Raw genomic sequence first — 18214 nt, forward strand, 5'->3', positions numbered from 1 at the left:
AATTGTAGTAGAATACGCATAACATAATTTACCATTTCAACCAATTTTAAGTGTACAGTTCAGTGGTATTAAGTACATTCACATTGTTGTGCTGCCATCACCACCATCATCCAAAGAACTCTTTTCATCTTAAAAAATTGAAACTCTGTACCTATTAAAAGATAAATCCCTATGCCCCACTCTACCCAGCCCTGGGCAACCACCATTCTTTCTGTCTTTATGATTTTGACTACTCTAGGTACCTCATAGTGTTTGTTCTTTTGTGACTGGCTTATTTCACTTAACATAATGTCCTCAAAGTTCATCCATGTTGTAGCATGACAGAATTTCCTTTTTTTAAGGCTGAATAATATTCTGTTGTATGCATATACTACATTTCATTTATCCATTCATCTGTTGATGGGCACTTTGGTTGCCTCCACCTTTTGGCTATTGCCAAATAGTGCTGCCATGAACATGGGTGTACAAATATTTGTTCTAGTCCCTGTTGTTACTTCTTTTGGGTATGTGCTAAGAAGTAGAATTGTTGGATCATATTGTAATTCTGTGTTTAACTTTTTGAACAATCGCCATCCTGTTTTCCATAGCAGTTGCACCATTTTACATTTCTACCAACAAAGCACAAGGGTTTCAATTTCTCCACATCTTCTCCAACACTTCTTTTCTTTTTTTTTTTTTTTATAGTGGCCATCTTAATGGGTGTGAGAGGATAATCTCATTGTAGTTTTTTTTTTTAAAGATTTTTTTGATGTGGACCATTTTTAAAGTCTTAAAAAAATTAATTAATTTATTTTTGGCTGCATTGGGTCTACGTTGCTGCGCACAGGCTTTTCTCTACTTGCAGCGAGCAGGGGCTACTCTTTGTTGCGGTGTGCGGGCTTCTCATTGTGGTGGTTTCTCTTGTTGCAGAGCATGGGCTGTAGGCATGTGGGCTTCAGTAGTTGTGACATGCGGGCTCAGTAGTTGTGGCGCATGGGCTTAGTTGCTCTGTGGCATGTGGGATGTGGGATCTTCCCAGACCAGGGATCGAACCCATGCCCCTGCATTGGCGGCGGATTCTTAACCACTGCGCCCCCAGGGAAGTCCCATCTGCAAGTATTTTTTCACATATTTTTTCTGTTCCTTATTTCTCTCCTCTCCGTCTGAGACTCCCATTATACATATGTTGGTATGTTTGATGGTGTAGATACGTTTGCTGGTAGGTCTCTGAGACTCCATTAAATTTTCTCCATTTTTTTTTTCTTTCTGTTCATTGGGCTGGATAATCTCAATTGATCTATCTTCAAGGTCACTGATTTTTTCTTTTGCTCAAATCTGCTGTTAAACTTCTCTAGTGAAATGTTAATTTTATTTATTGTTCTTTTCTTTTAAAAAAAATTTTAAAAAAATATTTATTTATTTGCTTGCACTGGGTCTTAGTTGTGGCAGATGGGCTCCTTAGTTGCAGCTCACAGGCTCCTTAGTTGTGGCTCGCTGGCTCCTTAGTTGCGGCCTGCGGGCTCCTCAGTTGTGGCACGTGTACTCTTACTTGCAGCATGCATGTGGGATCTAGTTCTCTGACCAAGGATCAAACCCAGGCCCCCTGCATTGAGAGTGCAGAGGCCTATCCACTGCACCACCAGGGAAGTCCCTTATTGTTCTTTTCAACTCCAGAATTTTTGTTTGGCTTTTTGTAAAATTTCTTTCTTTATTGATATTGTTTATTTGGTGAGATACCATTCTCATACTTTGCTTTAGTTCTTTAGTCATGGTTTCCTTTAGATCTTAAAATTTTTAAATAGCTGGTTCAAAGTCTTTGTCTGGTTTGTCTAATGTCTGGGCTTCCTCAGGGACAGTTTCTATTGATTTTTAAATTTTCCCTTGTTTTGACCATGCTTTTTTTGTTTTTTTACATGTTTCATAAGTTTTTGTTGAAAACTAAACATTTTTTTTTTTATATGTTTACCTACTTTTCTTTTTCTTTCTTTCTTTTAATTAATTAATTAATTAATTTATTTATTTATTTTTGGCTGTGTTGGGTTTTTGTTTCTGTGCGAGGGCTTTCTCTAGTTGCGGCGAGTGGGGGCCACTCTTCATCGCGGTGCGCGGGCCTCTCACTGTCGCGCGGCCTCTCTTGTTGCGGAGCACAGGCTCCAGACGCGCAGGCTCAGTAGTTGTGGCTCACGGGCCTAGTTGCTCCGCGGCATGTGGGATCTTCCCAGACCAGGGCTCGAACCCGTGTCTCCTGCATCGGCAGGCAGATTCTCAACCACTGCGCCACCAGGGAAGCCCTAAACATTTTAAATAATATAATGTGGCACCTCTGGAAATCAGGACTTTCTTTTCCCAGAGTTTGTTGTTATTTTTCTGTTTAGTGACTTTTCTGAATTAATTCTGTAAAGTCTGTATTCTTTGTCGTGTGGTCTCTGCCCAGTTAGCTTAGTGGTCAAGTAATGATTGGATGGAGATTTCCTTAAATACCTGGAACCAATGAGTCTCTCAGTATTTGTTGAGCGGCTCTGTGTGCATTTTGGAGCATGCCTTCGTCCTTCTGCCAGTCATTTGACAGTTCTGCCTTAACCTTCACTTCCTGCTTGCGAAGCACCTCAAGGTCAACCACAGATGAGAGCTTAGAGCAGTCTCAGGTCTTTCCTGTTCTGGGCATGTGCACAAACCTGTGCATCTGCATGGCCTTCAAATTCCCAGGAATACGTCAGAGCTTTTCAAGGTCCCTATGCATATCTCATTCCTCTGATTTTCCTTTTAAACTTTTTGGTTAGCCTGTTGTTTTCCCCAAGTATTATCCACTGCCTCAGGCAGCCACAAAGTTAAACAATTGCCTCTATTTGTTTTCCACTAACGCTCCTGGGGAGCTCCTGGGGAAAATGGTTTTCATACTGGAGGAGTTCCAAGACGGATGGAGTCTTCCAAGGAACTGCTAGACAGATCAAATAATTCCTTATTTGTGAATAAGGTTTGAGGAGCTTCAACCCCATTCAGGAGTCAACTTTTCTCCAGAGAAGACTAGTTCCTTTCAGTGAATACTACTATTTAGAAACCAAGTTTGGATGCTACATGTTGTCATTGCAACTGGGGTGTCATTGCTTACAGGCCCTATCAGTACAGGAGTAGGAAGTATATGTATGTGTATACATATACATAAACACACATATGTTGATTTCTTTATTTATCTCTGTATATTAAAAACTTATACCAGTTACTCTAAATCCAACCCAATAGCACAGGGTTTATTCTATCCTTTTGCCTTTTCATATTTGTTAACTCCTTTCTCTGATAGAAACCTGATCCCTCATCCTTAATATATTTACTGATTTGCTCAAATCCTTCCTGTATTTGTGAATTCACATACTTGCTAAAATTTATTTGTAACCCAAATCAATACTCGTGGTGCTTTTGCAGTCATTTGTGGACATGTGCAGAGGGGTGAAAAATTCGAACTGCAACATGCATATTCCTGGCTGAGGTGATACTCTGACTTCTTGTTTCAGCTATTATGCTGTAAACAAGTATCCTTCTCATGGTCTATTTAGTGTCATGTTTTTTGCATTTTTGTGCTTTTGTTGGTGATTTCCCTGTTTAAAATGGCCCCCAGGTGTAGTGCTGAAGTGCTGTCTAGTGCTGCTAAGTGCAAAAAGGCTGTGATGTTTCTTGTGGAGAAAATTTGTGTGTTAGATAAGTTTTGTTCAGGAGCGAGTTAGTGCTATTGGCTGTGAGTTCAATGTTAATGAATCAACAACATATTAAATAAGGTGTCTTTAAACAGAAACACAGATAACAAGGTCATGTATTGTTTGGTTGATGAAAATGTTGTGACCAGAGGCTTGCAGGAACATAACCCTGTATTTTTCCCCTAGGAGCAATGGTTCAGTGTTTGCTAACTTAGTGTTTGCGGTCACTTTGTAAAACATAACTATGGGGAATAGGAGAATTGACTACCTGTAAAGCCTTTTCCAGCTCATGGGTGAGCAAAGGAAAATACTATGTATCTTAAAAACCACATGAAGAAACAGTCTGGTCAGTGGACTGATTAAAGTGTAGTCACAAAAAGAGCTGATCTGTGAGAATATTTTGAAATACAGTGTAAAATCACCTGCAGATCACAATATACACAGGAAATACAAACATAAAACTTATCTTTAAAATTTTGGTTGAAGTGTTGATGAGGCAAAAGGACGATAAAGCCAGTTCCCACTGAGTAATGGTGTTTATACTATCCTAAGTTAAAGCAATGATTTTAACCACTGGAATTTTTTTCTGAACTTGGGAGAACTGAGGTTTGCTAATTGTTATAGACCTAATGTATTAGTACCTATAAGAGGATGATAAGTACTTCCACAGATTTATTGATATATATTTATAAATGAAGTGTTGGGAGAGGTGGGAAGGAAAAAGGACTTAGTAGAATCAGTAGAACCAGAACCTGGAGTCTAGGTTGAAGCAAATGAGCTCATGCTTTGGGTAGGAGTGAAGAAGAGAGTCCCAGAGGAACTCCAAGGGGATTAGCTTGTGTGGAGAGGAGCAGTAATTCTCAAACCAGAGAGTATGAGTCAGGTTTTGGAACTGCTGAGTGGAGAATGCAAGGCAGAGTATGTACGTATATTGATGGGTCGGAGTCCAGTTGGTAAAGATCAGGTGTTTAAGTTTGACTACAGAGACACTTGGAGGCTCTGCAAGCTTTTGAGAAAGGGAATTCCAGGTTCAAAGCAATATTTTAAGAAAATGGTTCTTGCTGCTGTGACAGTTTGCTGGGGAAAGAGGAGTTTACTTACATAATTCAGTAACAGTTGTTAACAGCAATAGTGAAGCTTTTGTGTGTGTGTTTTACTGTTATTGAAGTGCTTTTACAGGTGGTCCTTGGGATGCTTCTGTGAGGTAGGTTTTATTATTCCCACTTTTAGGTAAGGGAAAATGGAGGTCCAGAGTTTTGAGTAACTAGTTCAGGGTCACACAGCTATTTAATGGTAGGCTTGAGATTCAGAGACCCTTTCTGCTACACCTCAGTTTCAATTAAGGATTTTGACAAAGAATTGTTGTTGTAGGATTGGAGAAGGAAAGAAAAGAGCAGCTGATTACTACTTTCTTCTAATAAGAAGTGATTTAAAATATTGGCATGAGACCAAGTAGAGTCAAATGCTACAGAGAAAATTCTTATTGACATTGGAAAAAATATGATGAAATTCTTCAGAAAAATCTTCCAAAAGTTTGCATTGTTCCTACTTGTAATTTCCTCTTACCTTCCCCCCACCCCCCCCCCCACCTCTTTGGGCCTGAATCTGCTGAAGTTTCATCTTAGCACGGTATTTACATTTTTAGGAAAGGAACATCTGACATCGAATGATTCTGGTAAATGTGTCAGTTGTTAGTAAACAAGAAGCCAGTAATTGTATCTCATTTGAAAACAATCCCAACAGGTCAAACCTCAGCTGAAATAAAATCCTATTTTTAAGCTTTACTTTTAATTTGAAACATAAGTTGCTGTGAGTAGCCTATTAGAAACAGTTACACAACTTTAGAAAGCATCTCTAGGTTTAAAATTCTAATACTTTCTCCCCCTTACCCCTGGCCCTTCCTGCCTACTCATGAGGAAATGGAGATTCAGATTCAACTTAATATTTATTGAGTTGGACATACTGCAAAGGACATTTTTTTTCCTTAAAATCCTGAGAGGTAGGGATTTTTATTTATTTTATGGAAGAGGCAACAAAGGCTCATAGCTCACTGACAGGGGAGCCAAGAGTCAAATCAGTGCTTTCTGATTCCAAGTACAGGACTCTTCCCATAGTATTATGCCGTATTTTAATTGGTTCAAGACTAGGTCATAGAGTGGTAGAGCTAGAAGGGACTTTGGGGATATTTCCTTTACCCTTTCATCCCATAAATGAGCATGGATCCAGGAGTTGGGCTTTCTGGATTCAAATCTTAACCCAGCCGTTTATTAACCATGTGACCTTGGGAAGTTACTTATCTTATCCATACTTCCATTTCTTTATCCATATACATGGGATAATAACAATATACCTAAGTCATTGGGTGGTGATTATGAGGTTTAAATGAGTTCATATATGTAAAGTACCTGAAAAATACCTGGCACATAGTAAGTGCTTGTAAGTATTACTAATATTTGTTAAGAGGAAACTGAGTATCATAAAGGTGTAATTACTTTCAAAGATTATATTAAAGTAGCTGAGTTTAAACTAGGATCCGGATCTTTGACTCCTACTATTGTAGTTGATGCTTGGCAAAGTGTTTTCAGACAGTTTGGTATATCCAGTCCTCATTATGGCCCTATAAGGTCTACAGGCCAAGTGAAAGAAGCCCTTTGATCTCCCAGAGTTGGTTTCTAGAATAGAGATGTCCAGTGCTGTGTACCTGGATGCCATTTATACAGTGGGTTGTATTTCAGGTTCATAAAGTAAAGCAGGCTTCTCATTTAGCAAGGTAGAGCTCCTCCTTTCTCCAGCCTAACCTTTAACTAATCCAACTCCTGGATCCATGCTCATTTAGTCCAGAGACCTTTTTGAGGTCAATTAATGCCAGAGGGAAAAATTGAACCTCAGTCATAGCTCTAACAGCCACTTAATCTCTCTTTGTCTTGGAAATCAAATTGCCCAAGTGTGTTTTCCCACCCTAAAAATTTCAGCCCTAGTTTCTTCATCCTTTTGGGGATTATGGTAATCCTGGCACTGTTTACTGTAAAGGGATTTTTATGAAGAGCTTATAAATCATTGTTTATGAAAAGGAATTGCAAACTCTGATTTAAATGATAAGCTAACTGTAAAATGCCTGAAGTAGGTTTATTTTGTTACTTTCCTGAGAGGGAGCTCATGTCCTCCAGTTTGGGTCAGCTATTACCAGAATTCATCTAGTCCGTGGTAGGCAGTGGTACCTTTTATCCTTGGAGAGATGAGCATGGGGAGGCTTGGTCCTAGTCCTGTTTTGGAAATTCTCCTTTCATGTGCCCTGTTCTGGCAGGATTTCTAGACTTAGGTACACTCTTTGCCTTCTACACATGGAGTCTGATAGAGATTCCTGACAGACTATTTTTTTCTTTCTCTAGAGGAACCGGATTAGCATCTCCCAGTGGGTTCCAGTATGCAGCCGATTGCTACTTGTGTCTCATACACAGGGACAGTGGGGCAGGGCTCTGTCTGGTACTTCCCAGGTAAGATTTGTTATTCCTTTGCTTGGTATGAAAAAACCTTAGTGTTTATGTGCAAATGTCATGTATTTATAGATTAGCCAACCAAATTGTGTGATGGAAAAACCTCATGAGACCACTTCTGGGTCTCTGTGGTGCCAGCTCAGGACTAATTCCTACTGTATGGTGTCTAGGGCGTTGCTTCTAAATACCCCAGCAGTGGAACTTAGCCTAGGATACCATGCTACAGTCTGATGACTTTTACTGTTGGGAGTGTTTCCAGATATTCATCTCAGAGTTAACTTTTCTTCAGTTTTCTTTTTGTAGCCACTTTGTACCACTTTTATTTGGGGTAAGAAATGTTTCTTTATTTTTTTCCTTTTTATGAACATAAAAATCCAAGGAACAATTATTTCAGGCCTTAGTTTACCACTGATCACATGATTCTTTATAATGTAGTTTACTTTGGACCCTCCTTGAGAGTTTTTTCTCCTGATTTTTGTTAATTGTACAAATAATTTAGTAATAAAGGAAATAAAAATCACCCATGACTTCAAACCTGAAAACATCTGCTGGTTCTTTTCCAGTCCTTAAGTATGTATGTGTGTACTAATTTTTTCCCTAGGTACCTTAACAAATATCCACAGAATTTTATGTTCTGGTGCTTTTTCACTTATTAGAGCAGACATTATTCACATTGTTAGATAGATTTCATAATTAATTTTTTAAATGGCTACATGTTATTTATTTAGCCTTTGTTTATATTAAAATTATTTACAGATTTTTTGTAGACTTTAATGTGGTTACCATTTTATTGTTATATAGTATTTCTTATTTTTAATTATTTATTAAAGATAAACTTCTAGGAGGGTGTACCCTAGGTCAAAGAGTATAAGCAGTTTCCTCTCCAAAAAGTTGTTTTAATTTATACTGCCACCAGCAAGTTTATATAACTAGTTTTTCATCATTACCTCCCCTAAATTGGGTGTTTTTAAAAAATTTAAACTAATTGGGTAGAAAACTGTTACCTTATTTTGCTTTGCATTTCTTTTTTTTTTTTTTTAAACTTTGGGTTTATTTATTTATTTATTTTTATGGCTGTGTTGGGTCCTCGTTTCTGCGTGAGGGCTTTCTGCAGTTGCGGCAAGTGGGGGCCACTCTTCATCGCGGTGCGCGGGCCTCTCATTATCGTGGCCTCTCTTGTTGCGGAGCACAGGCTCCAGACGCGCAGGCTCAGCAATTGTGGCTCACGGGCCTAGTTGCTCTGCGGCACGCGGGATCTTCCCAGACTAGGGCTCGAACCCGTATCCTCTGCATTGGCAGGCAGATTCTCAACCACTGGGCCACCAGGGAAGCCCGCTTTGCATTTCTTTATCAGGGTTAAGCATTTTTCTGTTTATCAGTTATATTCTGGTTTGTAAAAATTACATACTTACATCATTTCTCTGTTTATCTACTGGGAATTTATTTTCATTAGCATTTTATATAAATTCCTTTTGTAGCCATTCACTTTCTTTTTCATATTTAATGCAATGAAAAATTATTTTTGATGTATATAATTATATATTATATAATTTAAATAAATAAATATATTAAAATATAGAGTAATTCCCTCCAGCTAGTGTGTAAGCCTTGCCCTTCTGAGGACATGTCTTATTTTTACCTGTATTTCCTGGGCTTCTCACTAAGTCTGGCACAGAGAAGGCACTAAATGTATGTTGAATGAATGAAGAATATACTTGTGCAGAGGAGGCATCTACTTTGGGTAGTTATGTAGCTATTTCTTTTCAGAGTTGGGCTAGGTTCTATTTTTATTTTTATTTTTGTGCACTGGAAAATTTTAGTAGAATTTATCCTATAGTTCTAAATCGTTTGTAAATAATGTGTGCAGACATGGTGGAAGGAGGAACTCATTATATCAATCTCTGACTTGTGCCGTATTCTTTGAATCAATAAACATTTCTTGGGTACCTAATATATACCAGGTACTATATTAGGCTCTGGGACGGCATTATAGCAAAGCATCCATGTAAATAACTTAAAATTGTTTATCTCATGCTGACAAGATGTAATTTTAGCCATTGTAAATAAACTGGACATTTTGTCATATTGACGTTACCTCACTGGTACATCTTCCCATCTTTGAGTTCTCCTGATTGGAAAACTCTGCCTCAGAATGACATCCTTAGGTACATATCTGACAGGGAGGCAGATTTGGCTTAGAATGAGGAGTATTAACTAGGATTGTGGTGTAATGGGATGTGTTGGCTGTATTTTGACAAAGTAAATTTACTTTTACTGGAAGTATTCAAGCAATGATTGGAAGGCTATGTTAGGGGCTTGACATAAAAGTATCCGCCATTGGATGAATGGTAGTATCAGATGATCTCTAAGGTAATGTCCAATGCTATAATCCTATTATCATTTTCAAAAGGCTAGGGACATTGGACTCTAATCTGTCTTTTCTAGATAACCTCTTGAAGTTCTGTCATACTTTGATGAGTCTACTTAAAAAGTTTTTTTTAACTTTTGAAATAATTTAAACTTACAGAAAAGTTATAAAAATGGTAGTGTTCCCTTATACCCTTCATCTAGCTTCCTCTAATGTTAGCATCTTATATGACCATAGTGCAATTATTGAAACCAGGAAGTGAACATTGATGTGATACTATTAACTAATCTATACACCTTATTCCAATTTTACTTTTTTTCCCCATTAATGTCCTTTTTTTGGTCTCTCAATTGGGGTTCGTCTAATATTTTCTTAAAAATAGATTGAGGCTATGCATTTTTGGCACAAGTGATATTGTTTCCTTCTCAGTGGGTCATATCAGGGGATACATGATGCCAGTTATTACTGGTGATGTTAACTTTGATGACTTGGTTATTAGATTGGTGTCTGTCAGCTTCCTCTACTATACAGTACTATTTTCCCCTTTGTAATTAGTAGGTGTCTTGTGAGAAGATACTTTGAGATTATGCAAATATCCTGTTTCTCATCATACTTCTTTTTTTGAAGTTTTAAAAATAATTTTTATTGAAATATAGTTGATTTACAATGTTGTGGGGTTTTTTTTTTGGTTTTTTGGCTGCATTGGGTCTTTGTGGTGCACGGGCTTCTCATTGTGGTGGCTTCTCTTGTTGTGGAGCACGGGATCTAGGCATGTGCTTCAGTAGTTGTGGCATGTGGGCTCAGTAGTTGTGGCTCGCAGGCTCTAGAGCCCAGGCTCAGTAGTTGTGGCTCACAGGTTTAGTTGCTCCGCAGCATGTGGGATCTTTCCGGACTAGGGATCGAACCCGTGTCCCCTGCATTGGCAGGCGGATTCTTAACCACTGTACCACTAGGGAAGCCCCAGGAGGTGGAGTTTTGATAAAAACTTTTATTTCAACTATTTCGTTCCTTTTTTTGCATAAATATAAAAATGTTCCAAAACTTCCAAGATCTTAGAAGATGGTGACTGAAAGGATCAATCAGTGATGTTCCTTTTAAAGGATTAAGAAAAAGTCCAAGAACTACAAAAGATGAAGCAGCCTAAGCTGAATAATTTATTACAACAACTTGTAAATGTTTGTGTAAAATGTCTTATAAGGGTTTATTGTTGGGTCCGTGGGCACCCAGGGGTGAGGGGTGGGAGCAGGATTTCTTTCTTTTTTAAGGCTGTATAACATTCCATTTTTCTATCTATCTGTCTATCTATATCTATATCTGTATATCTATATCTATATATATGTCACAGTTTCTTTATCCATTCTTCTGTCAGTGGGCATTTGGGTTACTGCCATATCTTGGCTATTGTGAATAATGCTGCAATGAACATAAGTGTGCAAGCATCTCTCCAAGATCCTGCTTTGAATTTTTTTGGACATATACGCAGAAGTGGTATTGTGGTATCACGTGGTAATTCTATTTATGGTTCTTGACTGCAACAGTCATTACTATGGTGTTTGCTTGATGGTCATTTTCTAATTCCATCATTGCGTACTACATTTCTTGATTGGAATTCTACTGTAAGGAAGAGCTGTCACTTCCTCTCCATTTGTTTATTTATTCAATTATTTTGTTTGTATCAGTATGAGCTAATGGATATTTATTCTGTGAGTTATAATGCATTATTCTCATTATTTTGTTGATCAAATTGTTCCATGTTTGGCTGTTGAGAACTCCTTCAAGTTCCTTTCCACGTGCCTTCATATTTTGAACACTTCCTTGTTTCTTGGCACCACAAGATGTTTCAGGTTCATGTTGTATTTTCTTTGCTCTAGCCCTAGAGTTAACAGTTTCCCCCTGGGAGCCCTGGTTCCTTTTATTGGAGAATGATATTTGGAATATTTAGAAATTAAGATCTGGGTGCTAAGTGTACATGAGCCAGTGTTGTTGAAAACTCTACACAGGTTTTTGAAATCAGTTAGATATAGGGGAAAGAAGATAGCTCTGAATACATGTTTTACCCCTTAATGAACTTACTTCTTTGAGCCTTAGTGTTCTTATTTCTAAAATGGGAAAAAATAGTATCAGCTTTTCAAGGTTGTTGTGAGATAACATAAGTAAAACAGCAAGCGTACAGGTGCTGGGCATATGGGAGATCTTCAGTAAATTGTAACTGCTATTTTTGTTGCTATTTGTGTTCATGCTACTTGGGTAAATTTTCTCTTCACCTAGTAAATTGAAACTTTAAAAAAAAATTTTTTTTTTTTAATCCTAAAACTACCTTAAGCAAGTTGCAACCTCTCCCTGTGTCTTAGTTTCCTCATCTGTGAAAGGAAAAGGTTGGACTTAGAAGATCTCTGAGATTCCTTCCAGCTCAAGTGTTGTTATTCTAAGTTACTCCTTAGTTCTTCAGTTGCTTTTTCTCCAAGCTAAACAGCTTCAATTTATTTTAACCTTTCCACTAGGACCTTTTATTCATCTCTTTGATCATTCCTGTGGTTCTTTACTGGACCTTCTCCAGATTGTCCTTCTATTTGGAAAAAAAAAAAAACCCCACCTAGTTTTTATTGAGTGCCTACTCCATGCCCAGAATGGTGTTGAGCAATGGGACAGAAAATAAAAAGAAGTATAAGATAGACTGTCTCCTGGTGGAGCTTATAGCTTTGCTAAAAGGACCAGATACATATAGTGTTCAAGAATTGCGTTGAGTCCTGCCCTCCTTTTTCCTTTCCTTTCCTTTCTCTTTCTCTTTTCCTTTCCCTTTTTTCTTTCTTTCTTTCTTTCTTTCTTTCTTTCTTTCTTTCTTTCTTTCTTTCTTTCTTTCTTTCTTTCTTTCTTTCTTTCTCTCTCTCTCTCTTTCTTTCTCTCTTTCTTTCTCTCTTTCTTTCTCTTTCTTTCTTTCTTTCTTTTGTTCCTCCCTCCCTCCCTCCCTTCCTTCCTTCCTTCCTCATTTCTTTCTCCCTCTCTCTCTCTCTTTCTTTCACTCTCTCTCTCTCCCTCTCTCTCTCTCTCCCTCTCTCTATCAGGGAGATCTTTTCATTTTTAGAACCTTTTAGGAAGCAAAAAATAAAAGGAAAATCTTAATATGTCTTTTTAAAAAATATATATATTTATTTATTTTTGTCTGTGTTGGGTCTTCGTTGCTGTGCACGGGCTTTTCTCTAGTTGTGGCGAGCGGGGGCTACTCTTCGTTGCGGCACGCTGGCTTCTCATTGCAGTGGCTTCTCTTGTTGCGGAGCATGGGCTCTAGGAGCACAGGCTTCAGTAGTTGTGGCATGTGGACTCAGTGGTTGTGGCTTGTGGACTCTAGAGTGCAGGCTCACTAGTTGTGGCACACGGGCTTAGTTGTTCCGTGGCATTCGGGATCTTCCTGGACCAGGGCTCGAACCCGTGTCACCTGCATTGGCAGGCGGATTCTTTTTTTTTTTTTTTTTTAATTTTTATTTATTTATTTATTTATTTATTTATTTATTTATTTATTTATTTATTTATTTATGGCTGTGTTGGATCTTCGTTTCTGTGCAAGGGCTTTCTCTAGCTGTGGCAAGCGGGGGCCACTCTTCATCGCGGTGCGCGGGCCTCTCACTGTCGCGGCCTCTCTTGTTGCGGAGCACAGGCTCCAGATGCGCGGGCTCAGTAATTGTGGCTCACGGGCCCATTTGTTCCGTGTCATGTGGGATCTTCCCGGACCAGGACCCGAACCCGTGTCCCCTGCATTGGCAGGCAGATTCTCAACCACTGCGCCACCAGGGAAGCCCAAGGGACCCTTCTTGTACTGTTGGTGGGAATGTAAATTGATACAGCCACTATGGAGAACAGTATGGAGGTTCCTTAAAAAACTAAAAAATAGAACTACTGTATGACCCAGCAATCCCATTACTGGGCATATACCCAGAGAAAACCATAATTCAAAAAGACACATGTACCCCAATGTTCATTGCAGCACTATTACAATAGCCAGGACATGGAAGTAACCTAAATGTCCATCAACAGAGGAATGGATAAAGAAGATGTGGTATATATATGCAATGGCATATTAGCCATAAAAAGGAACGAATTTGGGTCTTTTGTAGAGACGTGGATGAACCTAGAGACTGTCATACAGAGTGAAGTAAGAAAGAGAAATGCAAATATCATATATTAATGCATGTATGTGGAATCTAGAAAAATGGTGTAGATGATCTTATTTGCAAAACAGAGACACAGACGTAGAGAACAAACGTATGGACACCATGTGGGAAGGGGGGTGGGGTGAATTGGGAGATTGGGACTGACATATATACACTATTGATACTATGTATAAAATAGATAACTAATGAGAACCTACTGTATAGCTCAGGGAACTCTACTCAGTGCTCTGTGGTGACCTAAATGGGAAGGAGATCCCAAAATGAGGGGATATATGTATATGTATAGCTGATTCACTTTGCCATACAGAAGAAACTAACACGACATTGTAAAGCAACTATATACCAATAAAAATTAATTTAAAAAAAAAGAAAGAAGTACACAGTATTTAAATGGTCAGTACTCATCTTCATTATCATCATTATATAGTATTTATGAAACTATACAAGTTGAAAAGTCTAAAAGACTTTCTGTAAGACATTCACTCTAGTGTTCCAAGCTGTTAGAACAGGGCTTTGACATACAGTAGGCATTTAATAAATATCTGTGGCTTGATAGAATGAATAAACCAGTCAGTCAACTATGTGCAATTTTATAGTGCTATGTATTAGTTAGAACATAATTAAATAAATTTTGCTTTTATTTTCGATTTTTTATTGTTTTTTGTTTTTGTTTGTTTCCATTCTTTTTTTTTAAACAACAAAGATAAATTTATAATTTCATACATAAATGCAGATTACATACTATACATCATTTATTCACTTAACAAATGTAACTTGGAGGTAGTTTCATATCTGTACATCTAAAACTCATTTAAGAAATGCTGGGTTTCCCTGGTGGCGCAGTGGTTGAGAATCTGCCTGCCAATGCGGGGGACACGGGTTCGAGCCCTGGTCTGGGAAGATCCCACATGCCGCGGAGCAACTGGGCCCGTGAGCCACAATTGCTGAGCCTGCGCGTCTGGAGCCTGTGCTCCGCAACGAGAGAGGCCGCGATAGTGAGAGGCCCGCGCACCGCGATGAAGAGTGGCCCCCGCTTGCCACAGCTGGAGAAAGCCCTGGCACAGAAACGAAGACCCAACACAGCCATAAATAAAATAAATAAATAAAATTTAAAAAAAAAACAAAAAAACAGAGGCTCTTTAAAAAAAAAAGAAATGCTACATCGGGCTTCCCTGGTGGTGCAGTGGTTGAGAATCCGCCTGCCAATGCAGGGGACACGGGTTCGAGCCCTGGTCTGGGAAGATCCCACATGCCGCGGAGCAACTGGGCCCGTGAGCCACAACTACTGAGCCTGCGCGTCTGGAGCTTGTGCTCCGCAACGGGAGAGGCCGAGACAGTGAGAGGCCCGCGCACCGCGATGAAGAGTGGACCCCGCTTGCCGCAACTAGAGAAAGCCCTCGCACAGAAACGAAGACCCAACACAGACAAAAATAAATAAATTAATTTATAAAAAAAAAAAAAAGGTTTGTTTTAGGAAAAAAAAAAAAGAAAGAAATGCTACATCATATTCCATTGCATGGACACATCATACATATTGAAACAGTTCTCAATAAATGAACATTTAAGTGGTTTCTAATAATTTGCTGTTGTAAACAATGCACTTTTCACATATGTATGATTATACGTGTAAGACTGAGTATCTAGGAGTGAGTACGGTTGCTGGGTTAATGGATATATGAATTTAAAATTAAAAAAAAATTTTTATTGGAGTATAGTTGGTTAACAATGTTATGTTAGTTTCAGGTATATAGCAAAGTGATTCAGTTATACATATACATGTATCTGTTCTTTTTCAAGTTCTTTTCCCATTCAGGTTATTACAGAATATTAAGCAGAGTACCCTGCGCTATACAGTAGGTCCTTGTTGGTTATCTGTTTTAAATACAGCAGTGTGTATATGTCAATCCCAACCTCTCAATCTATTCCTCCCCCCTCCTGCCCACTTCTTAAGACTTACCCGTGATCTTTTTTCTGATGACTCCAGATCTTTTCTCACTAAATTTCTGTTGTTTATTGAAGTATAATAAAAATATAAAAAAGATATAAGTTGTTAAGTGTACAGCTCAATGAATTATCCCAAAGTGAACATAACCAGCACCCAGAACAAGAAATAGAACCCCAGAAGCTCCTTGATCCCCTTTTAGTCACTATCCCTAACCAAGGTTAAAACCACAGTCTTCACTTCGAACATCAGAGAGTAGTTTTGCCTTTTAAACATACAGCATGTATTCTCTTGTGTTTGTCTGCTTTCATTCAATTTTGTTTTAGAAATTCACCTGTTACTCTTTGTAGTAATAGTTTATTCATTCTCATTGTTGTATAGTATTTTATTATATGACTATACCACAATTCATTCATCCATTTATTTATTTAAATTTATTTTAATAAAAGTTATTTATTTAACTTTTATTGGAGTATAGTTGCTTTACAATGTTGTGTTAGTTTCTACTGTATGGCAAAGTGAATCAGCTATACATATACATATATCCCCTCTTTTTTGGACTTCCTTCCTATTTAGGTCACCACAGAGCACTGAGTAGAGTTCCCTGGCTATACAGTAGGTTCTCATTAGTTATCTATTTTATACATCGTATCAGTAGTGTATATATATCAATCTCAATCTCCCAATTCATCCCCCACCCCTTGGTGTCCATACGTTTGTTCTCTACGTCTGTCTCTATTTCTGTTTTGCAAATAAGATCATCTATACCATTTTTCTAGATTCCACATATATGCGTTGATATTTGTTTTTCTCTTTATGACCTACTTCACTCTATATGACATTTATTTATTGATGGATATTTAGATTGCTTCCAGTTGGGCTTTTATTGATAGTGCTTTTATGAACATTCTTGTACATGTTTTTTGTGAACATATGTACACATTTCTGTTGGGATATATACTTAGGAATGAAATTGTTGAATCTTACAGAATGTGTATACATTCAGCTTCATAGATACAGCCAAATAATTTTCCAAAGTGATTGTACCATTTTACACTCCCATCAGCAGAGTATGAGAGTTCTAGTTGCTCTGTATCCTTCCTAGCGCTTTGTGTGTGTGTGTGTGTGTGTGTGTGTGTGTGTGTGTGTGTGTGTGTTTGGTGGGTGGTCTTTAAACATTTTTAAATGTGATATTCGGTTCTCTTTCTTGTGTAGTGAGTTTTCTTTCTCTTCTCCACAACATTATGAGCTCCATAGGATAGTAAAAACTGGCACAAGGGCTGGCATATTGTGGGTATTTAATAAAGGTTCGATAAATGAAACATGTATGCATGGCATGTGTGTGGATAAAAACAAGAAGGATATAATAAGAAATAACCATACAGGTGGTTGGGTTTGTTCATTCAACAAATGTTTGAGGGTTTCCTGTGTATAATACACTGTACTTGATTCTGGTACTACACCTAGTTCCTACCCTCATGGATATTTTTGGTGGTGGTGATAGAAAATAAGTGTGTGTAATAAATATATAATTGTACATTGTAATGAGTACTATGAGTAAAGTGAACAGGGTACTGCTATGATAGAGAATAATGGGATGATAAGAAACTATTTTAGATAAAGTGGTCAGAAAAGGCCTCTTTAAAAAAGTGACATTTGAGTATTTTGGGGTATTTTTTCTCTTTTACAGAAAGTTACTTGATATCTTTTTGGTTTAAACAGAGGAAAAATTCATGTTTTTAAAGGTCAAGGGAATCTTTTGGGGGGGCAAGGGCAAGAATGGGTAATAGAAAAAAGTAAATGTGTGTATTTATAGATATGTTTAGGTATGGGGAAACTAGATGTTGTCCTTGGTGCTAGATACCTAGGTACTTTGGTAGTTCAATATTGTGTTCAATGTTACCCATAAATAATGATAGGACAGCAGTTGGTGAGACAGTCACAGAAGGAATCCATTGGTTACTCCTGGAGCTATAGGGGAAGAAAAAGATCATGACATACACCTCGCCCCAAAGCACAGCTTGTTGAAACTGCTGTTAGTTGTGTTCTTTCAGCCTGTTTAAGTGCTTCATGTTCTAGTGGACCATTACACTGATATATGTGATGTAATGGGAGGTGTTCTGTGTTTAGTCTCTGTGTTACAAAGCCTGCTTGATACCTGTGAATTAAAGCATAAGTGTTCTTGGGACTGACCAGAAGAATCCTGACTAATCTTTTAATATCCTTGTTTGGAAAGAAAAGTAAATAGTAACTCTCCACATTTAGAAATTCTATTTTTTTCCTTCATTAGGATTAAAGAAAAAATCATTTTCATTTCATGTGTCCCATCTCTTGGAATAAGCCAGAATTGAACCCTCCTGCTGCTCCTTCCCCACCCCTTTATATTGTAAAGGAAATATAACATTACTGAGAGTTTGGAAACTAGATTCTTAAACTCTTCCATAATTCTACCAGCATAGCAAAATAACTCTTTCATTTCTGTGTGTTCCTTTTTAGACTTGCCCTTATGCATTCATGTGTTTACCTATAATTTTGTACATATTATAAGTGTGTTTTCATGTTGCTAAAAATAATAA

At 37.9% G+C, this 18214-nt stretch overlaps 1 protein-coding gene and 1 long non-coding RNA gene across 3 annotated transcripts in view; both read left to right on the forward strand.

Annotated features, from left to right (window-relative positions):
* LOC309645408 overlaps positions 1–18214 on the forward strand; it is a 191169-nt gene that overhangs the window by 10516 nt on the left and 162439 nt on the right. The window lies entirely within an intron of this gene.
* Positions 1–18214, forward strand: part of UQCC1 (ubiquinol-cytochrome c reductase complex assembly factor 1) — a 96162-nt gene that overhangs the window by 4763 nt on the left and 73185 nt on the right. For both annotated transcript variants that reach the window (XM_082430348.1, XM_082430349.1), the window contains exon 2: positions 7058–7162. In XM_082430348.1, the coding sequence (XP_082286474.1) occupies positions 7058–7162 (105 nt within the window). The remainder of the gene's footprint in view (positions 1–7057; positions 7163–18214) is intronic.

This window comes from Balaenoptera physalus, assembly GCF_965194825.1.
Source record: "Balaenoptera physalus genome assembly, chromosome: 16".
In the NCBI taxonomy this organism is placed as follows: Eukaryota; Metazoa; Chordata; class Mammalia; order Artiodactyla; family Balaenopteridae; genus Balaenoptera; species Balaenoptera physalus.